At 30.1% G+C, this 17,659-nt stretch overlaps 9 protein-coding genes across 9 annotated transcripts; 5 read left to right on the forward strand and 4 right to left on the reverse strand.

Annotated features, from left to right (window-relative positions):
• Positions 1-351: 351 nt before the first annotated feature.
• TRM5 (tRNA (guanine) methyltransferase) lies at positions 352-1,758 on the forward strand (the record flags this gene model as incomplete). Its single annotated transcript, XM_011274622.1, has 1 exon — positions 352-1,758. The coding sequence occupies one exon, from the start codon at positions 352-354 to the stop codon at positions 1,756-1,758; it is 1,407 nt and encodes a 468-aa protein (XP_011272924.1).
• Positions 1,759-1,886: 128 nt separating this feature from the next.
• Positions 1,887-2,741, reverse strand: BN7_4808 (inositol monophosphatase family protein; the record flags this gene model as incomplete). Its single annotated transcript, XM_011274623.1, has 1 exon — positions 1,887-2,741. One exon carries the CDS (start codon positions 2,739-2,741, stop codon positions 1,887-1,889), a length of 855 nt encoding a protein of 284 aa, XP_011272925.1.
• A 531-nt stretch (positions 2,742-3,272) lies between these two features.
• Positions 3,273-4,219, forward strand: NSE3 (Smc5-Smc6 complex subunit NSE3; the record flags this gene model as incomplete). The annotated part of the gene is made up of 2 exons (XM_011274624.1): positions 3,273-3,354; positions 3,447-4,219. The coding sequence occupies 2 exons, from the start codon at positions 3,273-3,275 to the stop codon at positions 4,217-4,219; spliced, it is 855 nt and encodes a 284-aa protein (XP_011272926.1).
• A 561-nt stretch (positions 4,220-4,780) lies between these two features.
• Positions 4,781-6,796, forward strand: NCP1 (NADPH--hemoprotein reductase; the record flags this gene model as incomplete). Its single annotated transcript, XM_011274625.1, has 1 exon — positions 4,781-6,796. One exon carries the CDS (start codon positions 4,781-4,783, stop codon positions 6,794-6,796), a length of 2,016 nt encoding a protein of 671 aa, XP_011272927.1.
• A 398-nt stretch (positions 6,797-7,194) lies between these two features.
• MSN5 (karyopherin MSN5) lies at positions 7,195-10,794 on the reverse strand (the record flags this gene model as incomplete). Its single annotated transcript, XM_011274626.1, has 1 exon — positions 7,195-10,794. The coding sequence occupies one exon, from the start codon at positions 10,792-10,794 to the stop codon at positions 7,195-7,197; it is 3,600 nt and encodes a 1,199-aa protein (XP_011272928.1).
• Positions 10,795-11,456: 662 nt separating this feature from the next.
• Positions 11,457-12,332, reverse strand: RPF1 (rRNA-binding ribosome biosynthesis protein RPF1; the record flags this gene model as incomplete). Its single annotated transcript, XM_011274627.1, has 1 exon — positions 11,457-12,332. The coding sequence occupies one exon, from the start codon at positions 12,330-12,332 to the stop codon at positions 11,457-11,459; it is 876 nt and encodes a 291-aa protein (XP_011272929.1).
• A 257-nt stretch (positions 12,333-12,589) lies between these two features.
• IPK1 (inositol pentakisphosphate 2-kinase) lies at positions 12,590-13,384 on the forward strand (the record flags this gene model as incomplete). The annotated part of the gene is made up of 1 exon (XM_011274628.1): positions 12,590-13,384. The coding sequence occupies one exon, from the start codon at positions 12,590-12,592 to the stop codon at positions 13,382-13,384; it is 795 nt and encodes a 264-aa protein (XP_011272930.1).
• Positions 13,385-13,402: 18 nt separating this feature from the next.
• On the reverse strand, positions 13,403-14,209 carry HTD2 (hydroxyacyl-thioester dehydratase HTD2; the record flags this gene model as incomplete). Its single annotated transcript, XM_011274629.1, has 1 exon — positions 13,403-14,209. The coding sequence occupies one exon, from the start codon at positions 14,207-14,209 to the stop codon at positions 13,403-13,405; it is 807 nt and encodes a 268-aa protein (XP_011272931.1).
• A 316-nt stretch (positions 14,210-14,525) lies between these two features.
• On the forward strand, positions 14,526-15,705 carry BN7_4815 (uncharacterized protein; the record flags this gene model as incomplete). Its single annotated transcript, XM_011274630.1, has 2 exons — positions 14,526-14,835; positions 14,921-15,705. 2 exons carry the CDS (start codon positions 14,526-14,528, stop codon positions 15,703-15,705), a joined length of 1,095 nt encoding a protein of 364 aa, XP_011272932.1.
• Positions 15,706-17,659: the final 1,954 nt, after the last annotated feature.

Here is a 17,659-nt window from a genome sequence, read left to right on the forward strand (position 1 = left end):
AAATGACAGAAAGCAAAGAAAGAATACTTAATGTTTTTGAAGGAAATGATATTCAAAAGTTTAATAAGTCACTTGATAAAGTCTCCCAAGACATCTGTGGCCTCTTATCTTCAATTTGATCAAAAACTTCACCAATTTATTGAAAATAATTGTTCGCGAATTTGTTTATACCTATATTTGAAAAATTTAGCTCATCGCATCAAACAAATTATATAAGATATGACATGGATCTTGATCTAATTGATATTATACAATCATATAGATCTATATCAACTATATATGTTCATACGGTGTCCATTAACAGTCAGCAGAATATTAGGGACTAGAAACATATCCAAACAAGCACGCAAAATGGTTACACACAATTGTTCCCTAGATTTATCACCTCCAATTAATAGAGAAATGAAAGAATTGGATACAAGTTTCTTTAGAAAGGAATTTCCAGTTATTAGAGCTCGTTTTGATGATCCAAGAATAATTCAAAAATTCATAAGAAGTCATCCACAAGATGTTTTAAGTGGGAAAGGATTGCGTAATATTGTTAAAATTGGGGATTATACTGTTAGAGCTGTTTTACTTACAGATCGTTTAACAAAGATAAGTGATGCTTCCAAAATATTAAGTGAAAGTTGTTTAGAATATTTCAAAAAAGAACAAATTCCATTACAAAATCATACATTGGTTATTGATTATGATTTTTGGTCAACTGAAGAAATTCTTGGTGCTATATTACCAGAAGATTTATTAGATAATATACCATCAGGTTTTTCACAAACTGGTCATGTTGCACATTTAAATTTAAGAGATGAATATAAACCATATAAAAAGTTAATTGGTGAAGTTGTGTTATCCAAAAACCCAAGTATTGAAACTGTTGTTGATAAAGTTGATTCAATCGCAACTGAATATAGAACTTTTAAAATGGAAGTTTTAGCAGGTAAACCAGATTTATTAGTTACACATAAAGAACAAAATTGTATTTTCCAATTTGATTTTGAAAAAGTTTATTGGAATTCAAGATTACAAGCTGAACATGAACGTTTAGTTCAAATTTTCAAACCTGGTGAATTAGTTCTGGATGCAATGGCAGGTGTTGGACCTTTCACAGTACCAGCTGCTAAAAAAGGTGTTATTTCAATTGCAAATGATTTAAATCCTGATAGTTATCATTTCTTGAAGCAAAATATTGCTAAGAATAATGTATCAAATTTTATAAAACCATTCAATGATAATGGTCATGATTTTATTAAAAATTGTATGACATATATTGAACAATTTCATAAAGAAACTAATGGGATTATTAAAGTTGAAATTAAGAAACCAAAAACCAAGTCATCTTCATCATCATCATCATCAACTCCAGCAAATAAAAAACCAAGAACTCCAACTGAATATAAAGATATTTCAATTCCAAAATTCCCAAATCATTTTGTTATGAATTTACCAGATAGTGCAATTGAATTTGTTAATGATTATATTGGAATTTTTGCAAATCATGAAGAACTCAAATCATTACCAAATTTTGAATTACCAATGGTTCATGTTTATTGTTTCCAAAAATTTAGTCCTGATGAACCAGAACCAACTGAAAAAGAATTAGAATCAAGAGTTCGTGATAGAATTGTTGAAAAATTACAATATAATGATTTAAAAATCGATGATATTAATTTCAAATTGATTAGAAAAGTTTCACCAACAAAACCAATGTATCGTGCTTCATTTAGATTACCAGAAGAAGTTGCTTTCAAGAAAGTTTGAATCAGTTGCAATACATGTAAAGAAAAAGACAAAAATTGTATATAAATTGAAACAAAAATATATTATTATTAATGATTGACCACTTGAAGCTAGTAGGTTCTCGTTGTTTATATGTCTCCTTATACCTCTCAATAATTCAATTGACCTTTAATATTACTCCAAAAATCTTCAATAAATTTTTTTTGATCAGCTTCAGGAGCACCTCTAACAAACAAATAAACTCTACTATCAACAGGAGTGGTCCAGCCACCTTTATTACCACTAACAACTTTCCCACCAGTTTCTTCTAAAATGACCCAACCAGCAGCAACATCCCAACTTTGACATCCACCTTCCCAATAAGCATCTAATTGACCTGTAGCAGTATGAGAAATATTCATTGCAGCTGAACCAAAAGATCTAAATCCATGAATAAACCCATGATTACGACTTAATAAAGATTTAAAAGTTTCTAATTTAACATCAAAGATTTCACCTTCTCTATCAGAACCTGATTCTAAAGCAATGATTGAACTTTGTAAAGTTAATGGTTTTGATGATAAGTTTGGTAATGGTTCATTATTTAAAAATGCACCTTTACCCTTTATAGCACTATAAAGTAAATTTAAATGAGGATTGAAAATAACACCAACTTGAGGAATTTGATTCACAGTAAAACCTAATGAGATACAAGAATAAGGGAAATTATGAATAAAATTTGTAGTACCATCAATTGGATCAACAATAAAAGTTGGATCATCAGTTAATTTAGTTTCACCTTCAATAAAAGTTTCTTCACCAATGAATTTATAATTTGGATATTTTGCGAAAATCTTGGTAGAAACTGTCTTTTCAACTAATTTATCAATTGCTGTAACAAGATCAACTGAATTTTTTTTATCATCAAATGATTCTTTACCAGATTTTGATTTTATAATATCACCAGCTTCATGAGCAAGTTCAATTAAGAATTCTTTAACTTCTTCAAAATTGACGTTAGACATGATGTTTAGTTCTTTTATAAGTCAATTAAGTGTATATATAATCAACCAATATCCAATCAGTCTATAATACTCAGCTTAAATCCAGAAAAGGTCTTTAGAATTCTCAATATGTTAAAAATGATTTGTACTCATTTGTTATTTGTTATTAGGGAATGCCCATCCGCACACCACCAGCATATGATAGCCTCCGCGAATTCCAATAAACAAAACGTCATTTGTGCACCAATTTAAATTGAATATACTAATGATGATTGGCAAATGAGAGGGAAATAGTACCGAAATGATTTATTTATGCTTTATTTTGGTGACAATGGTTTCCCACCGTTTTAATTGGCTCATTTTGCGGCTATTTTTACTTGAAATGTCTGCTATTATGTCAGTTTTTAGTAATCGTAATGATATTGGAAAAGTTTCGCGTTACGCGTTTTTTCTTTCTCGTATAACCATTGAAAGAAAATATTGAAATATCAATAAAGTTGGTTTGATTTGATTGAAAGTATCAGATCAAAAGTATAAGATCAAAAGTATAAGATGAGCGCTACACCACAGGAATTATCTAGTGATTATGAAGATGCTGAGGAACAACAACAAGAACAAAGATTGGATTCAGTGAGTATATTATAAGTATTATGAATTACATTATACTAACATCATCAATTTAGCCTGAATATAGAATTGTAATCAAGATTGTGAGAGCTGCATTAGCATTAAACAATGCTAACATGGCAATAACTAAAGCAAATTTACAAAGACATGCTTGGGAAGATGTTAGTTTTGCAAAAGTTAATTTTAATAGTGCATTAAAACAAGCAAATGATTTATTAGAAGATACATTTGGATTATCAATTAGTGAATTACCAGTCAAAGCAGGGAAAAATAATAGTGATTCCAGCAAAAAGAAAGATAATAAACCTCAATCAAGTCAACAATATGTCTTGACTAATAAAATTGTTGATCCATATGCAAGATTTCAATTAGAAAGTCAATGGTTATCTAAGGCAAATTCATTATTTCAAAGTGAATTAATGGAAGAAAGACATGATTATAGAAATAATAAAGAAACATATCCAACTTTAACCACAGATAAGAATTTAGTATCAAATGGGTTAACATTAATGATTATTTCTATAATTATGGTTTCAAATAATCATATAAGTGAAGGTGAATTATTAACAATTTTAAATGAAAATTTTGGTATAAATACCAATACTCCATTAGAAATATTAAACATACCCATTTTAGATTTTTTTAAAATATTAGATAAACAAGAATATCTAATTAGAAGTTCATTAAAATCTGATAATGAAGAAATTGTGGAATATAGTATTGGTAGAAGATCCAAGATTGAATTTAATAAAGAAAGTTTTGTTGAATTTGCAAGAATTATTTATAATGAAGGTGATGATGAAAGTGATGAATTTTTGAATCGTGTTTATGCTACTATTGATTCAACTTTTGGGTCGGTTAAAGATGAATAAAGGTTGATTTGATCGTTTAAAATTGTATGTAGATGTAGTCAAATGGTCTAATCTTTCAATCATCCAATGTTCTAAGCTTCCATGGCCCCATGTTTCCATGCACTTCGTATAGGCAAAGAACCCTGGAACAATAGATTCAAGAAAGGATTATTTTACTTCTTATACATCAGCTTATCTATCACTATGAGATAAGCACAACCCATAAACCACACTGAATCGGAGTGAATCACAGTAAATCTACACCGTATAAACCAACAAGTCAACTTTCTATACCCAATTCCACTGTGGGAATCGATTCCCGTGGTCCGTTACTCTTCAAACAGACTCCCTTGTCCATCTACAAGCCATTCTTTTGTGTGTAAATCTGTAATTCTGCCATTCTCGTTTCTCGTTTGCACCTGTTTTTTTGTTTTTTTTTTCTTTCGTTTAAAAAAAATCAAAATCGCGTCAAAAATTTACTTTATAAAACTTGAACTTTTCAAATCAAAACAGGTGTCAAATCTTCTCTACAAGAACTTCAACTTCAACAAACTTCAAGAACCACTGGGAAAGACTTCAACAATGGCTCTCGATACCTTGGACTACTCTGTGCTCGTGGCGCTCGCTTTGGCCATCGCTGCCTACTTCACCAAAGGTCTTCTTTGGGCGGTTCCTGATGATGGGACAAAAGTTACTGCTACTTCAAGAGATATCGTACAAACTGTGGAAGAAAACAATAAACAATATTTGGTTATCTATGGTTCTCAAACTGGTACCACTGAAGATTATGCCAACAAGTTTGCTAAAGAATTGAAATCTAAATTCAAATTGAACGTTATGGTTGCTGATATTGAAGATTATGATTTTGATAGATTAAATGAATTACAAGTCCCAATTTCAATCTTTGTTGCAACTTATGGTGAAGGTGATTTCCCAGATTCTTCATTAAATTTTGAAGAACATTTATCTACTTTAGGTGAAGGTGATTTAGAAAACTTAAACTATACCTTATTTGGTCTTGGTAATACAACTTATGAATTTTATAATGCTGCTTCTCAAAAAACTCATAATTTCTTAAGTGGTGCAGGCGCTACATTAATTGGTGAATTTGGTAAAGGTGATGATGGTGCTGGTACTTTAGATGAAGATTATTTGAGTTGGAAAGAAGGTGTCTTGGATGTCTTGAAAGATTTCTTAAAATTAGATGAACATGAAGCTAAATTTGAACCATCTTTAACTTTATCAAGATTAGATCCTGGTGAATTCGATGAAGATAAATTATTCTTGGGTGAACCAGATCGTTCTTATTTAGATGGTAAAACTGATTTATCATTAGGTCCTTTCGATCATGCTCATCCTTATTTAGCACCAATTTCTTTCTCAAAAGAATTATTCAATTCAAAAGATAGATCATGTATTCATGCTGAATTTGATCTTTCTCAAACTAATTTACGTTATTCAACTGGTGATCATTTAGCTGTTTGGCCATCAAATTCAAATGAAAAATTAAAAGAATTCTTATCAATCACTAACTTAGATGATCAATTAGATCAAGTTGTTGATTTAAAACCTTTAGATTCAACTGTTGTTATCCCATTCCCAACTCCAACTACTGTTGGTGCTATTTTCCGTCATTATAAAGAAATTGGTGGTCCAGTTTCAAGACAAATCTTGTCAACATTAGGTCAATTTGCTCCATCTGAAAAAGCTAAATTAGAAACTGATAGATTAAGTAAAGATAAAGATGCTTTCGCTTCAGAAATTCATTCTAAGAAATATGATTTAGCTCAAGTCTTATCATTATTATCAAATGGTAGTAAATGGGAAATTCCATTAGAATTTTTAATTGAATCTTTACCACATTTACAACCACGTTATTATTCAATTTCTTCATCTTCATTATCTGAAAAAACTACTGTTCATATCACTGCTGTTGTTGAAGCTAGTGAAGAAAAAGATGGTAGATTAATCACAGGTGTTGCTACAAACTTGTTACGTAATATTGAAATTGCTCAAAATAATGAATCATCAAAACCATGGTTAAATTATGATTTAGAAGGTCCAAGAAAGAAATTTAGTAAAAATAAATTACCAGTTCATGTTCGTCGTTCAACTTTTAGATTACCATCAAATCCATCAACTCCAGTTATTATGATTGGTCCAGGTACTGGTGTTGCTCCATTCAGAGGTTTCATTAGAGATCGTGTTAAACAAGCTGAAAACGGTTCCCAAATTGGTAAGACTGTTTTATTCTATGGTTCTCGTAATTCAACTGAAGATTTCCTTTATAAAGAAGAATGGCCACAATATGCTAAAACTCTTGGTGAATCATTTGAATTAATTACTGCTTTTTCAAGAGAAACTTCTAAAAAAGTTTACGTTCAACATAAATTATTAGAACAAGCTGATGAAATTTTAAAATTAATTGATGCTGGTGCTTTCATTTATGTTTGTGGTGATGCTGCTAAAATGGCTAGAGATGTTAATAATGCTTTAATCGAAATCATTTCAAAAGGTAAAGGTTTAACTGAAGATCAAGCTCATGAAATTATTAGAAATTTCAAAACTTTGAATAAATATCAAGAAGATGTTTGGTAATCAATATAATATCAAGAGCATTATTTTTTAGACAATTCAGAACCCTACTTCTCTCGAAATTCATGTCAACTCATAGATATATAAAGATACATAATACAAATTAGAAATAATTAAAAAACTTAATAGAAAGAATGGGTTTATAAATAAAAGATTACGAACAAGTCATGAAGTTTTTAATAGTAATATATAAAGCTAATTTACAATTTTAATAATTAGTACGTCAGTACGTAGTTTGAAGAGATCGAAAACAGAAGCTGAAAATACATATATGTACTTGATTAAAATGACTATTTATACAAAACTATACTTTTAAATGCAAAGAGGATATATAACTTATTCATGAGACGAAATTGAATTAAAATTTTGTTATGTGTAGAGATATAATTGAAAAAATCAGTTTATTGTTCTTCACCACCAAATAAATTACCTAATGCACTATTTTCAGTGAATGGATCATTCATCATATCTGATTCTGCTTTTTTCTTTTTAGCAATTGATTCTAATTGAGCATTTCTGTTTTTTTTAAATTTTTCATCATCATGATCTTCATCTTTAACTTGTTGAATTAAATCTAAAACTGCATTTCTTTGTTCTTTTAAATTCTTAGATTCTGCTAATGCAGTTTCATATCTTGATATATGATCATCTGTTGCATTTGGTAAATAACTTTTCAAAACTGTAGACATATAATTACCTCTAACCCTTAAGTTAATATATAATGCTGTTAATAGATAACCTGCATCTGTATGAGCTTCACGATAGAAATCATCCATTAAGACATAAACTAATGATTTTGTTAAATTCTCACATAAAAATTTATCAACTTCATCATCTTTTAATAAAATATCATTTAAAACAGCTCTTAAAATTAACAAAACATTAAAAGAACTTCTTGAATCTTTAAGCATGATTATATGGCTTGTGAGGTTCAAGAATGGAGCAAGAACATCTTTATTAGAAAATAACAATTTACGAATTGCCTTTTGTGTATCAGTTAAAGATTTATAACCATATTGACCAACACAATCAACTAACAGTCTGATAGTAACATGAGTAACTTGTCTTAATAAATGTTCTTCCATCATTTCTTCAGAAAGTTGATCATCATTTTCATCAAATGTTAAACCTGATATGTAAACTTTTTCCCATTTATTAATTAATAATTCATCAAGGGTATTGAACATTTGAGGTAATAACTGACCCATAAAATCATTCACATTAGAAGGTGGACAATTTTTGATAACAGCTCTCAAACTAATATTTATCATATGCTTCCATGAATGTAATGTTATACCAACTTTTTCACCAGTAGCAGCTCTCCAAAATGTATTTGCAATATTTGGAATTGTATAAAATGTATCTTCTAATTGACAAATAGAAGAAATAGTCAAAAATACATATTCTCTTGTATATCTAACAATATGACCAACAGAATCAGCAAAATCTCTCAATGTATTCATTGCTTTTTCACTTTCTTCTAAGAAAGAATCTCTGGATTGGATAGAAACACCCATTTGCCAGAATCTTTCAACAGTTGAGTCTTTAACAAATGATTGAACAACATCTGGTAAACCTTTCCAGTTTTCAGGGTTATGATATGCTTGAATTTGGTATAATAATTGTAGAATATGAGGAACAATAGGTGTAACTCTTGGTGCCCAAAGTTTTAATAAGTTTTTATATTCAGGTGTATCATGTGGTAATTTTTCGATTGAATATTGAAGTAACAGTCTAGTTGATCTAGCTGGGAAAATGACAGGCCATCTATTTTTTAATTCTGCTTTTAGTTTTAAGCCTTCTTCATCCATTGGTGTATTAATTAAACTAGCACCAGGACTTATGTTTCTGGTTTTGAAATAGTCTGCAATTTTCACAATACCTAGTCTTTCCATGAACCATTGTAAATCACTTAAACCTTTCATTGTATCTGGATTTGTCCAAGCTGCAATCTCGGGTTCAACAATCTTCACGAATTTTTCATCTTTATTCTGTATAGAAGCTCTTTGAGAAACAACTAATAAAAATGCTTTGAAAGTAACAGCTTCTGTTGGTAAAAGTTTAGGTATCAAGCTTTCAATAACTCTTTCTAAGTCATCCAAAATATTTTTCAATCTATCTGGGATCAGGAATGCAATTCTATTTAGTTCAGTAGCACAACTTGTTCTCAAATCTTTAACGACATTTGTTTCATCATCATTGGCATTTTCAGGATATGGGAATGTTGATAAAGTAAGCAGTCTTTCAATGATTTTGAAAATCATATGATCTTTGAGTAAAGGAGTAAATTGAACAAAAGTTTGACCTAGTCTTTTCAGTAAAACAGGATCTTTTATTTCAACATTCAACAACTTCTCTGCTAATTCTTCAACTTGATGTAACAAAACTTCTAATCTTGCATCATAATCCGCATTACGGTAATAAATTTTCCATCTGACTATACCTCTAACTGATGCTTCCACAATTTCAATTTGAGACATCCCCAAAATGAAAGCTTCACCATGATAATCCAATTTTGGTGACGAAATGGCCTGGCTACCAATTTCTGAAGAAAAAAAATATCCTAAACGATTACTCAACCATTCAATACCAATGTCAAACTTGATACAAACAATTAACCTTATAATGTCATCAACTAATCTTTTGTACTGACTTAAAAATGAAAAAGTTTCTGATTGTGAATCGAAATCTAATTGCAAAAACTTTTGACTTATATGATCTTCATTAAAATCTCCATAGTTTAACAGTTTGGAAGCAGCAACTTCTAAAAGATCTGGTATAATACTATCAATGATTTGAATGGTATCATCTTCTCTCAACATATGACCCCAGAAGTTCAATGATATACCACTGATAGTTAGACTTGGGCTTGAAGTGGTGGACAATACTAATCTCAAATAAGCTGGAATATCTGACTCTATATCTTTCACTTTAGTTAAATGCTCACTTAAACCAACAATCATTTCAGTCAATTTCTTGGTGAATGCATAAATTTCATCATCGATGTCATCAGGATCATTTTGAATTGAATTATAAATATTGGCTAATAATTGAATACCTTCAGTTTTGAAAATGGAACCAACTATATGTTCTAAATCTTCATCTTCATTGAAACTTCTTGTAAATAAAATGTATAAACAATCAACCGATAAAATCTTTACTCTAATATTTGAGACGAGAACAGTATCTAATAATGATTTGAAAATCTGTGATTTTGTTAAAAGACTACTATAAGGCCAATTCAAACATGTTTTAAAAGTCTCTAAAACTTTAATGATAGTTCTTTCATCTCCATTCCTTATAGATTCATTCAAAAGTTCTTGCCATATCAAGAACCAACCTTCAGTTGTAGCTTTTGATTGTTCTAAATTAGCATTCTTTTCATAAATCTCATTCAGTAATGCGTTTGGTAAAAGAACTTGTGTACATAATGAATTCAATACCCCATTTCTTCTTGATGTGATAGAATCTTCAAGAACATAAACATCTTCAAATAATGTTCTATATATGATTAATGATAATTCTCTTGTATGTGGACCATTTTGAAATAATTTATAGATATCTTGATCCATAGAAGACCAACCTTCTGCAAAATCTCTTGAATTTGCCAATTCATCATCTTGAGAAGATAAATATGAACCCCAACATCTTTTAGCAACTGCAACCCACAAAAATGCTAATTTTTCTCTAAGATAATGAGGATCTTCTGGTAAAAGCTTTAATGAAAGATCAACAATCCAATTTCTAATTGCCAATTTTTTTTCTTGATCATAATTATCCCATTCTCTATTGATTGAGTTTTGTAATAAAGCTAAACCAAAATGACGAACAATTGCACTTTGAGTAGGCAATGCTAATTCATACCCCCATAATGGAGATTCTTCTTGTTTCTTAACTTGTTCTAAAAATGATTGGGCTTCTTGACGTTCAGAATTTGAAGTTCTTGGTGAATGGATCAGTTCAAGCGCGTTGACCAATTTCAACACAGCGTTATTGTCCATATTATACCTTTTTCTTTATATATGAAGTATTGATTCTATAATGCAATGATCACTTTTATGTATTATGTTATTGTTCTAATGATCTTGACCCAGGTGCAATCTCAATTGAAACCACAAATTATTCAAAGTTGAAAAAAACAAACTATGATTTATAAATAATACAATGATGACCCTGTTTAGTTCAAAAACAATATGAGATCAAAAGTTTCAACTCAATCTGTTGTTTAATACTCGATGTTGACGATTGGGATTATTGTGAGAGCGTGGGAAAGTGTAAACACAGGAAAAAAAACCTTTCACGCTAAGCAAAAACTGGAAATTCTTCACCAAACTTTCAACAAAGTTGCAATTGAGTCCTAAGATTGAACAAATGACTTGAAGCGCCCTGTCTGAACGGTTTGAATTGGGTTCAACTGGGTTCTTTTCAGTGTCTCAGCCTTATCAAAACCTGTGTTTATGTTCGCATTTTGGAAGTTTTTTAATCGTTTTCTCTTTTGGTGATTTCCCAAGATTTTTCGTTTCTAACCAAAACACAGAAATTCGCGGAAAATTATAACTACCTACAACTTTTATACTTGAACTAGAAATAATATTAAAAAATAAACATGCTATTGATAAAAATGCCATATATATATAGTGTACAGGTTGGGAGGGTGAATGAATCACAAATAGAATTTTCTTTTGTCTCTGTCCATATCTGGTCTGTGTTCCCATTCGATTTCGTTCTTGATACCTTTTTGAACTCTTCTTAATTTTAATGTAAATTGAGGTCCTAATTCTTGTAAACCAACTTTTTCTTCATTTCTAAATACATAACGATGTCTTCTGAAAAATATGAAATCTCTTTGATTGTGTAAAGTAACAACATTTCTACCTTCAAATTCAGGTTTTTGTGGGAATAATGATTGAAATAATCTACCAACTGTTTGACCTAATCTTGTAGAAAAATTATTTAAAACTAATTCTGGAATATGATCAGTTGCTGTACCATGACCTTGAATTTTTTTACCATTAACTAATGAAGTTATTGAAAAATAAAAAGTTGGACCTTCAGGTAAATGAATAAATGTTATACCATTAACATTTTTTTTATCTTCATTTATTACAATTAAATCAGTAAATCCTCTATTTGTACAATATCCTGAAATATCCTTCATTGAATATTCTCTTTTACGTTTAACAAATGTAACATTTGGTAAAGCATCCATAAGCATATCAGCAAATTCATATGCAGCTTTTCTTGCATTAGCATTTGTAGTTAATAAAATTTTTGGTTCACGACCATCAAAATATGAATCAAAATCATCTTCACCTTCTCTTTCTTGTCCCACTGTTTCATCATAAACTCTTTTGGATTCAATAGTTTCTGGTACATTATTTGCTAATCTTTCTTGTTTTAATTCTGGATTGGCTCTTTCTTCTTTAGCTCTTTCAGCTCTTAATTTATGACGAGCTTTATTTTTTTCTTGTTTAATTCTTTGAAAGAGTTTTTGTCTCTTATCCTTATTTTTGATCTTTATTCTCTCTTCAGGTGCCATCTTGAAGGAGTGTGAAAAGTAAGTAATATCAAATCACAAAGCTTTAAATCCTTTAATCAAAAGATAAAGTGTTTACTTATAATGATGATAATTTTTTTCTTAATCCAATTCCGGAGATGAGCCCTCGGTTCTGGTCATGTGAATTTCGCGTGATATGTGCTGTGCTTATCAAAACGCTCCGAAACGTATATTATCTTACTTTTGAATATTTTAAACACTAAGATTTATTTTTGAGTAGAAGTTATCATCGATGAATAATGGATTGTTTGGAATCTAAGGACTGGATTTTCTTCAATAAGGGAAAAGCCAATACATTATATCGTTATATTGGAAATGATTCGCAATTCAAAGATAAACTCCTAAGATTAAGACAATCCAATCAAACAATAACATCAAAACAAGTTTATGAGTACATTGAAGATGTAGTAAGGCCTAAATTGAATCAAGTTATTGAATGTGATCTTGTTAAAGTTGATTTCCAAGTTGATGGGCTGCTAAATGATGGATTTGGGCTCTTGATACCTAATTTAATCCCATTAGATTCCAAAATTATAAAGAAGGAAAAGTACTTCACAACATTTGAAAATTCAAATCAATTCATCTTGGAATTGAAACCTAAATGGCTTGATATTGGTAGAGCTTGTCGAAATTGTGCACATCATAGATATAAACATCATGAAGAACCAAATTTTTGTGCTTTAGATTTACTAGATTTTGACAAGATTCAAAATGCAGTTGAAATTATAACGGATGATCATAATGTTCAAAATACATTGATTAATTATTTCCAAAGTGAAGAAAATATACTGTCCAAGATTTTAAAACTTCAAGAGATTAAGAAATATGACATTTCCAAAATAAAAAAGGAATCAGATATCACACCAGATTTTACATTTTCAATGACGATGAGAGATGTTTCTGTATTCATAATTATTCAAGATCAAAAAGTTTCGAAAATTGTCGTCACAGATACAGATCCTAAATCAACTACAAAATGGAAACATTGGGTATCAACAGAACAAACATTAATTGATAATGGTTTCTATAAGTAAGAAGTTGTCTTTAACATATCATTGAATTTCTTCAACTTCAATTGTCCCATTAACACATAATTCACCTTGGGAATTCTCAATCCATACACTAAACTTATTATGAGAATCCTCAGATAATGCAAGTTTCAAAGTTTCATTGGCAAATAATGGAGCAATATTCTTATATTGAAAAGATTTTATAATTAATCCCCCAAATAATGAATCAACCCATTCTAATAATAACGTTATTGAAAGTGGACCATGAACTAATGTTGTTGGATAACCTTCTTGTTTAGCATATGTTTTATTATAATGTATTTTATGGGAATTGAAAGTTAAACCTGAATACCTTAAAAGTAATGTATCCGTAGGTTTTAATTCATGTGTATATAATGGAATCTTGTTTGAATATTGAGGTTCTAATCTCTTGTATAAATCTGTTGTATATGCTAATGTTCTTTTTTCTATCAATGATATATCACCTTGTGATATAACTTCTCTTTCTGTAGTTATTATATGATTATTTCCAAGTTTTTTAGATGCTAATATTGATTCAACACAGACAGATTCTTGATTATATTCAATTGGTTTGATGAAATCTAGTTTCCCACCAGCCCATAACCTCCTCTTGAATTGGAAATCATTAGGTTCTTGATGTGAATCATATCCATCTTTTGATAATTCTGTTTCTTCATGTTTTGGATTGAAATATAATAAATGATACCCATTTGGTAAGAATTTGCCTAGAGGTTTCTGAACATTGAAATAAGAATATAAACTAGCTTTCAAGTATTGAGAATGTGTAGAGGACAATTTGTCCATCAATATCCATTTACGAGTTGACATTTTAAGTTGTAGTTGAACTTTATTCAATTAAAAGATATCAACAACGGTATACCGTGAAACCGGTACCATATTAAAATCAATGTAATTCGCGGTGGACGTCATATATTTGCTATGTTTTTGTTTACATTCTTCAAAACATGAATAATGAAGGTACGCTATAGCTACGATTATCTATCAGATATCACATAATGACTGCTCTCGATACGTCATACTGGTGGAATGCCAAAGTTGTTTAGTTAAAGGATTGAATTGAACCAAGATTATTGTTTTGATGTCACAATATGCTCACGGTAATATTTTAAATTGAAGGTATATCATGTTCATGTTCATTAACGAAACAGATGCATTATTGGAGAGAATCTTAGGCTATAGTAAAGATCCCCAAAGTTCTATTCTGGTTCACAAAATTGGAGATCATATCAAAGATACATGTCAAGTTATTATCAATACACCGATCTCCACAACTCTAGATCTCAACTCTCCTAAGAGAGAACAAGTATTAGCACTTCTTAATCTTCCAACTTCTGTCAGTGATGCTAAAGATCAAATTGATGGTGATTGTATCCAAGAAATTCAATATGAAAATAATTTCACAATTCTAAAGGTAAGTGATCATGGATCCAGATGTGATCGAGCTCGAAATTTTGTCTTCCTATAATCTCACCGGTTCTAACATGATGATTTAGAATTATACATATATTGTCGCTTTAGCAATAACTTGTGCAAAAGGTATCAAACTATTAACAAAGTTCATTGGGGATACAATCTCACCAATTGAAATGATACAACTTTGTGACAATATGATTGACTTGTTTCCTCAATTTTTCGCTATTAACAATTATAATTTATACAATTCAAGAAGTGTGGTATTCCTTCTTCTACAAGAATCTTTTTATCAAGTTCAAACCAGAGCTTGTGCAATTATCAGAAATCAACAAAACTTTTGTTGTGACAATAATAAAGTATCTATTAATTATGAACATGGTATTACTTCAAAAATGAACCAATGTTTGAAAAAGTTGATTACACCATTCGAAAACTTAAATCATCTTTATTTTGAAGGTCAAGCTGGTAAAAGAAATAAAAAATACATGAAGCTTTTCGGATCATTGCAGGAAGAATCTATTTATTTGGGTATTATTGAAGGTGTTGAGTCAAAAAGATCGGATCTCTTCAAAACAGATATCGATGAATTTACTGATAACAATGCTGACTTTCAAGTCTTCAATATATTCAAAAAGACTTTTGAAAGTTTACAAATTGAGAACATTCAAGATCAACTAGAGGAACTTGTGCGTTTGGAAGCTATTGGTTTTTTTTCGAAAAAAGTTACTACTAATGGTATTTACTATTCATCCACAATGGGGTCAATGAAAATTAAAAGTTTACAACACAAACACAGAATTCCTAGTATTATAATGCACATTCTCATTACAAAGACGTTTGAAGAAAATCCGTCAATCTTGAAGCCAGGATCAACAGTTAACCCTCTCTAACGTCCAATTAGCACCGGTTAAATGAATTTTTTTTGTCTTTAATAGTATAAAATATAGTAGAATAGTAGCACTCTTTTCAAATAATAACAGGTTGAATTGGTTAAAATCTGAGCTTTCTTTGTATTTCCCAGAGTACAATGATATCGGTTTATCGGTTAAATATGGCCTTTCCCGGATTTTGTTCCTGTTTTGGTCAGGCTCCTCTGATTACCTTAAAAAGAAAATATGGGCCTAATCTTTTTCCACTGATTATTATTAATGACTCAAAATTAAACTGTTTGAATACATCTTGAAATTAAAGGAATCTCCAATGTTCAAAAGGTCTTTATGGGTTACTGACTATACATATATAATAGATAAGTGAGAATAATCATTATAATTACTTTTCTTAAGCTCTTGAGAAAAATATAGAAATATCAATAGTACTTACTATCTTGTCATTTAACTGGGGAATCTGAGAACTTATTTCAAACTTCATTTACATATACATGATAATAATCAAGGGATCAAATTCATTCTAATCTTTCAATAGCTCAAGATTATCATGATCAACAATTCAAAATCAAACGATAGTGATTCTTTCATTTCATTGTCTTCATATGAAGATAATCAGGGCCTTAACCCAATACCTTTAAATCAAATAACAAATGATCAAAATGAACTTCAACCATCTCAACAACCCAAGGAAAAAGATACTGAAAGTATAACATCAACAAATAGGCTTCGTTCACGATCAATAAGGAAAACTACCCCTTCGCTATTATCAAAGACAACAAGTCGGAAAAGCTTTCATACTGAAGGTGAAGAGCTAGATGATGTATTAACAAGACATTTTGATCTTGGTGATGCGATTCAGTTAGATGCAGAATCTCATGAACCAATCAATCCAAACCATGCAAAAATTCTTAAAGAATATAATCAAGATGATGATCATAATGACCATGATCATGATTCTAATTATTCAAATGAAGACTTAGAATTAAATAGGCCAACTTCAAAAGTGGAAAGAATTTTTACAAACAAATCAACAGGTGAAATTGATTTACCACCAGATGGAGGATATGGATGGGTTTGTGTAGCTTGTGTGGTGGCAATTCAAGCATGTACTTGGGGTAGTAATGCAGGATTTGGTGTCTTTTTACAATACTATTTAGATAATGATGTTTTCCCCGGTGCAACTCATATGGATTTTGCAATTATAGCTGGTCTTATCGTATTTTCTGCTCAGGTTTTAGCACCATTATCAATAATTTGTATGAAATTATTTGGTTTCAAATTAACAATGTCAATTGCATGTTGTACACATCTTATAGGTTATATATTAGCTTCATTTGCTACAAAGATTTGGCATTTATATGTTTGTCAAGGTGTTATTGTCGGTGGATCATATTCATTTTTATTTGTACCTGCTAATATTGTTGTGCCTGGCTGGTTTTTGAAGAAAAGAGGTTTAGCAACTGGTATTTGCTTTGGTGGTACAGGTCTTGGTGGTGTTATATTTTCGGTTGGTGTTAATGCAACTATCAAGAAAACTGGTACCCAGGTATGGGCATTAAGAATGGTTGGTATTGTAACATGTTTTTTAACAACTTTATCAATTATTTTCATTAAACCAAGAACTCCATTACAAAAAGATTCAATAACTTATCGAAACTTTATGAAAAATTCCAAAATTATGTTTAATCCAAAAGTTTTGAAACATAAATCACTATGGTATATATCAATATGGTTTGCATTATGTCTTATTGGTTACAATATGGTTATTTTTTCATATTCAACTTATGCAACAACAATTGGGTTATCACCAAATCAAGCTTCAACTTTAACAGCTTTAATAAATACAGGACAAATCTTTGGTAGACCCTTTTTAGGATTTGTTGCAGATAGATATGTTGGTCGTGTAACTTATCCAATGGTGCTTGATATAGTATTGGCAATTCTAATACTAGGATTC

Source organism: Wickerhamomyces ciferrii, contig 00185 (genome assembly GCF_000313485.1).
Source record: "Wickerhamomyces ciferrii WGS project CAIF00000000 data, strain NRRL Y-1031 F-60-10, contig 00185, whole genome shotgun sequence".
Classification (NCBI taxonomy): Eukaryota; Fungi; Ascomycota; class Saccharomycetes; order Phaffomycetales; family Wickerhamomycetaceae; genus Hansenula; species Hansenula ciferrii.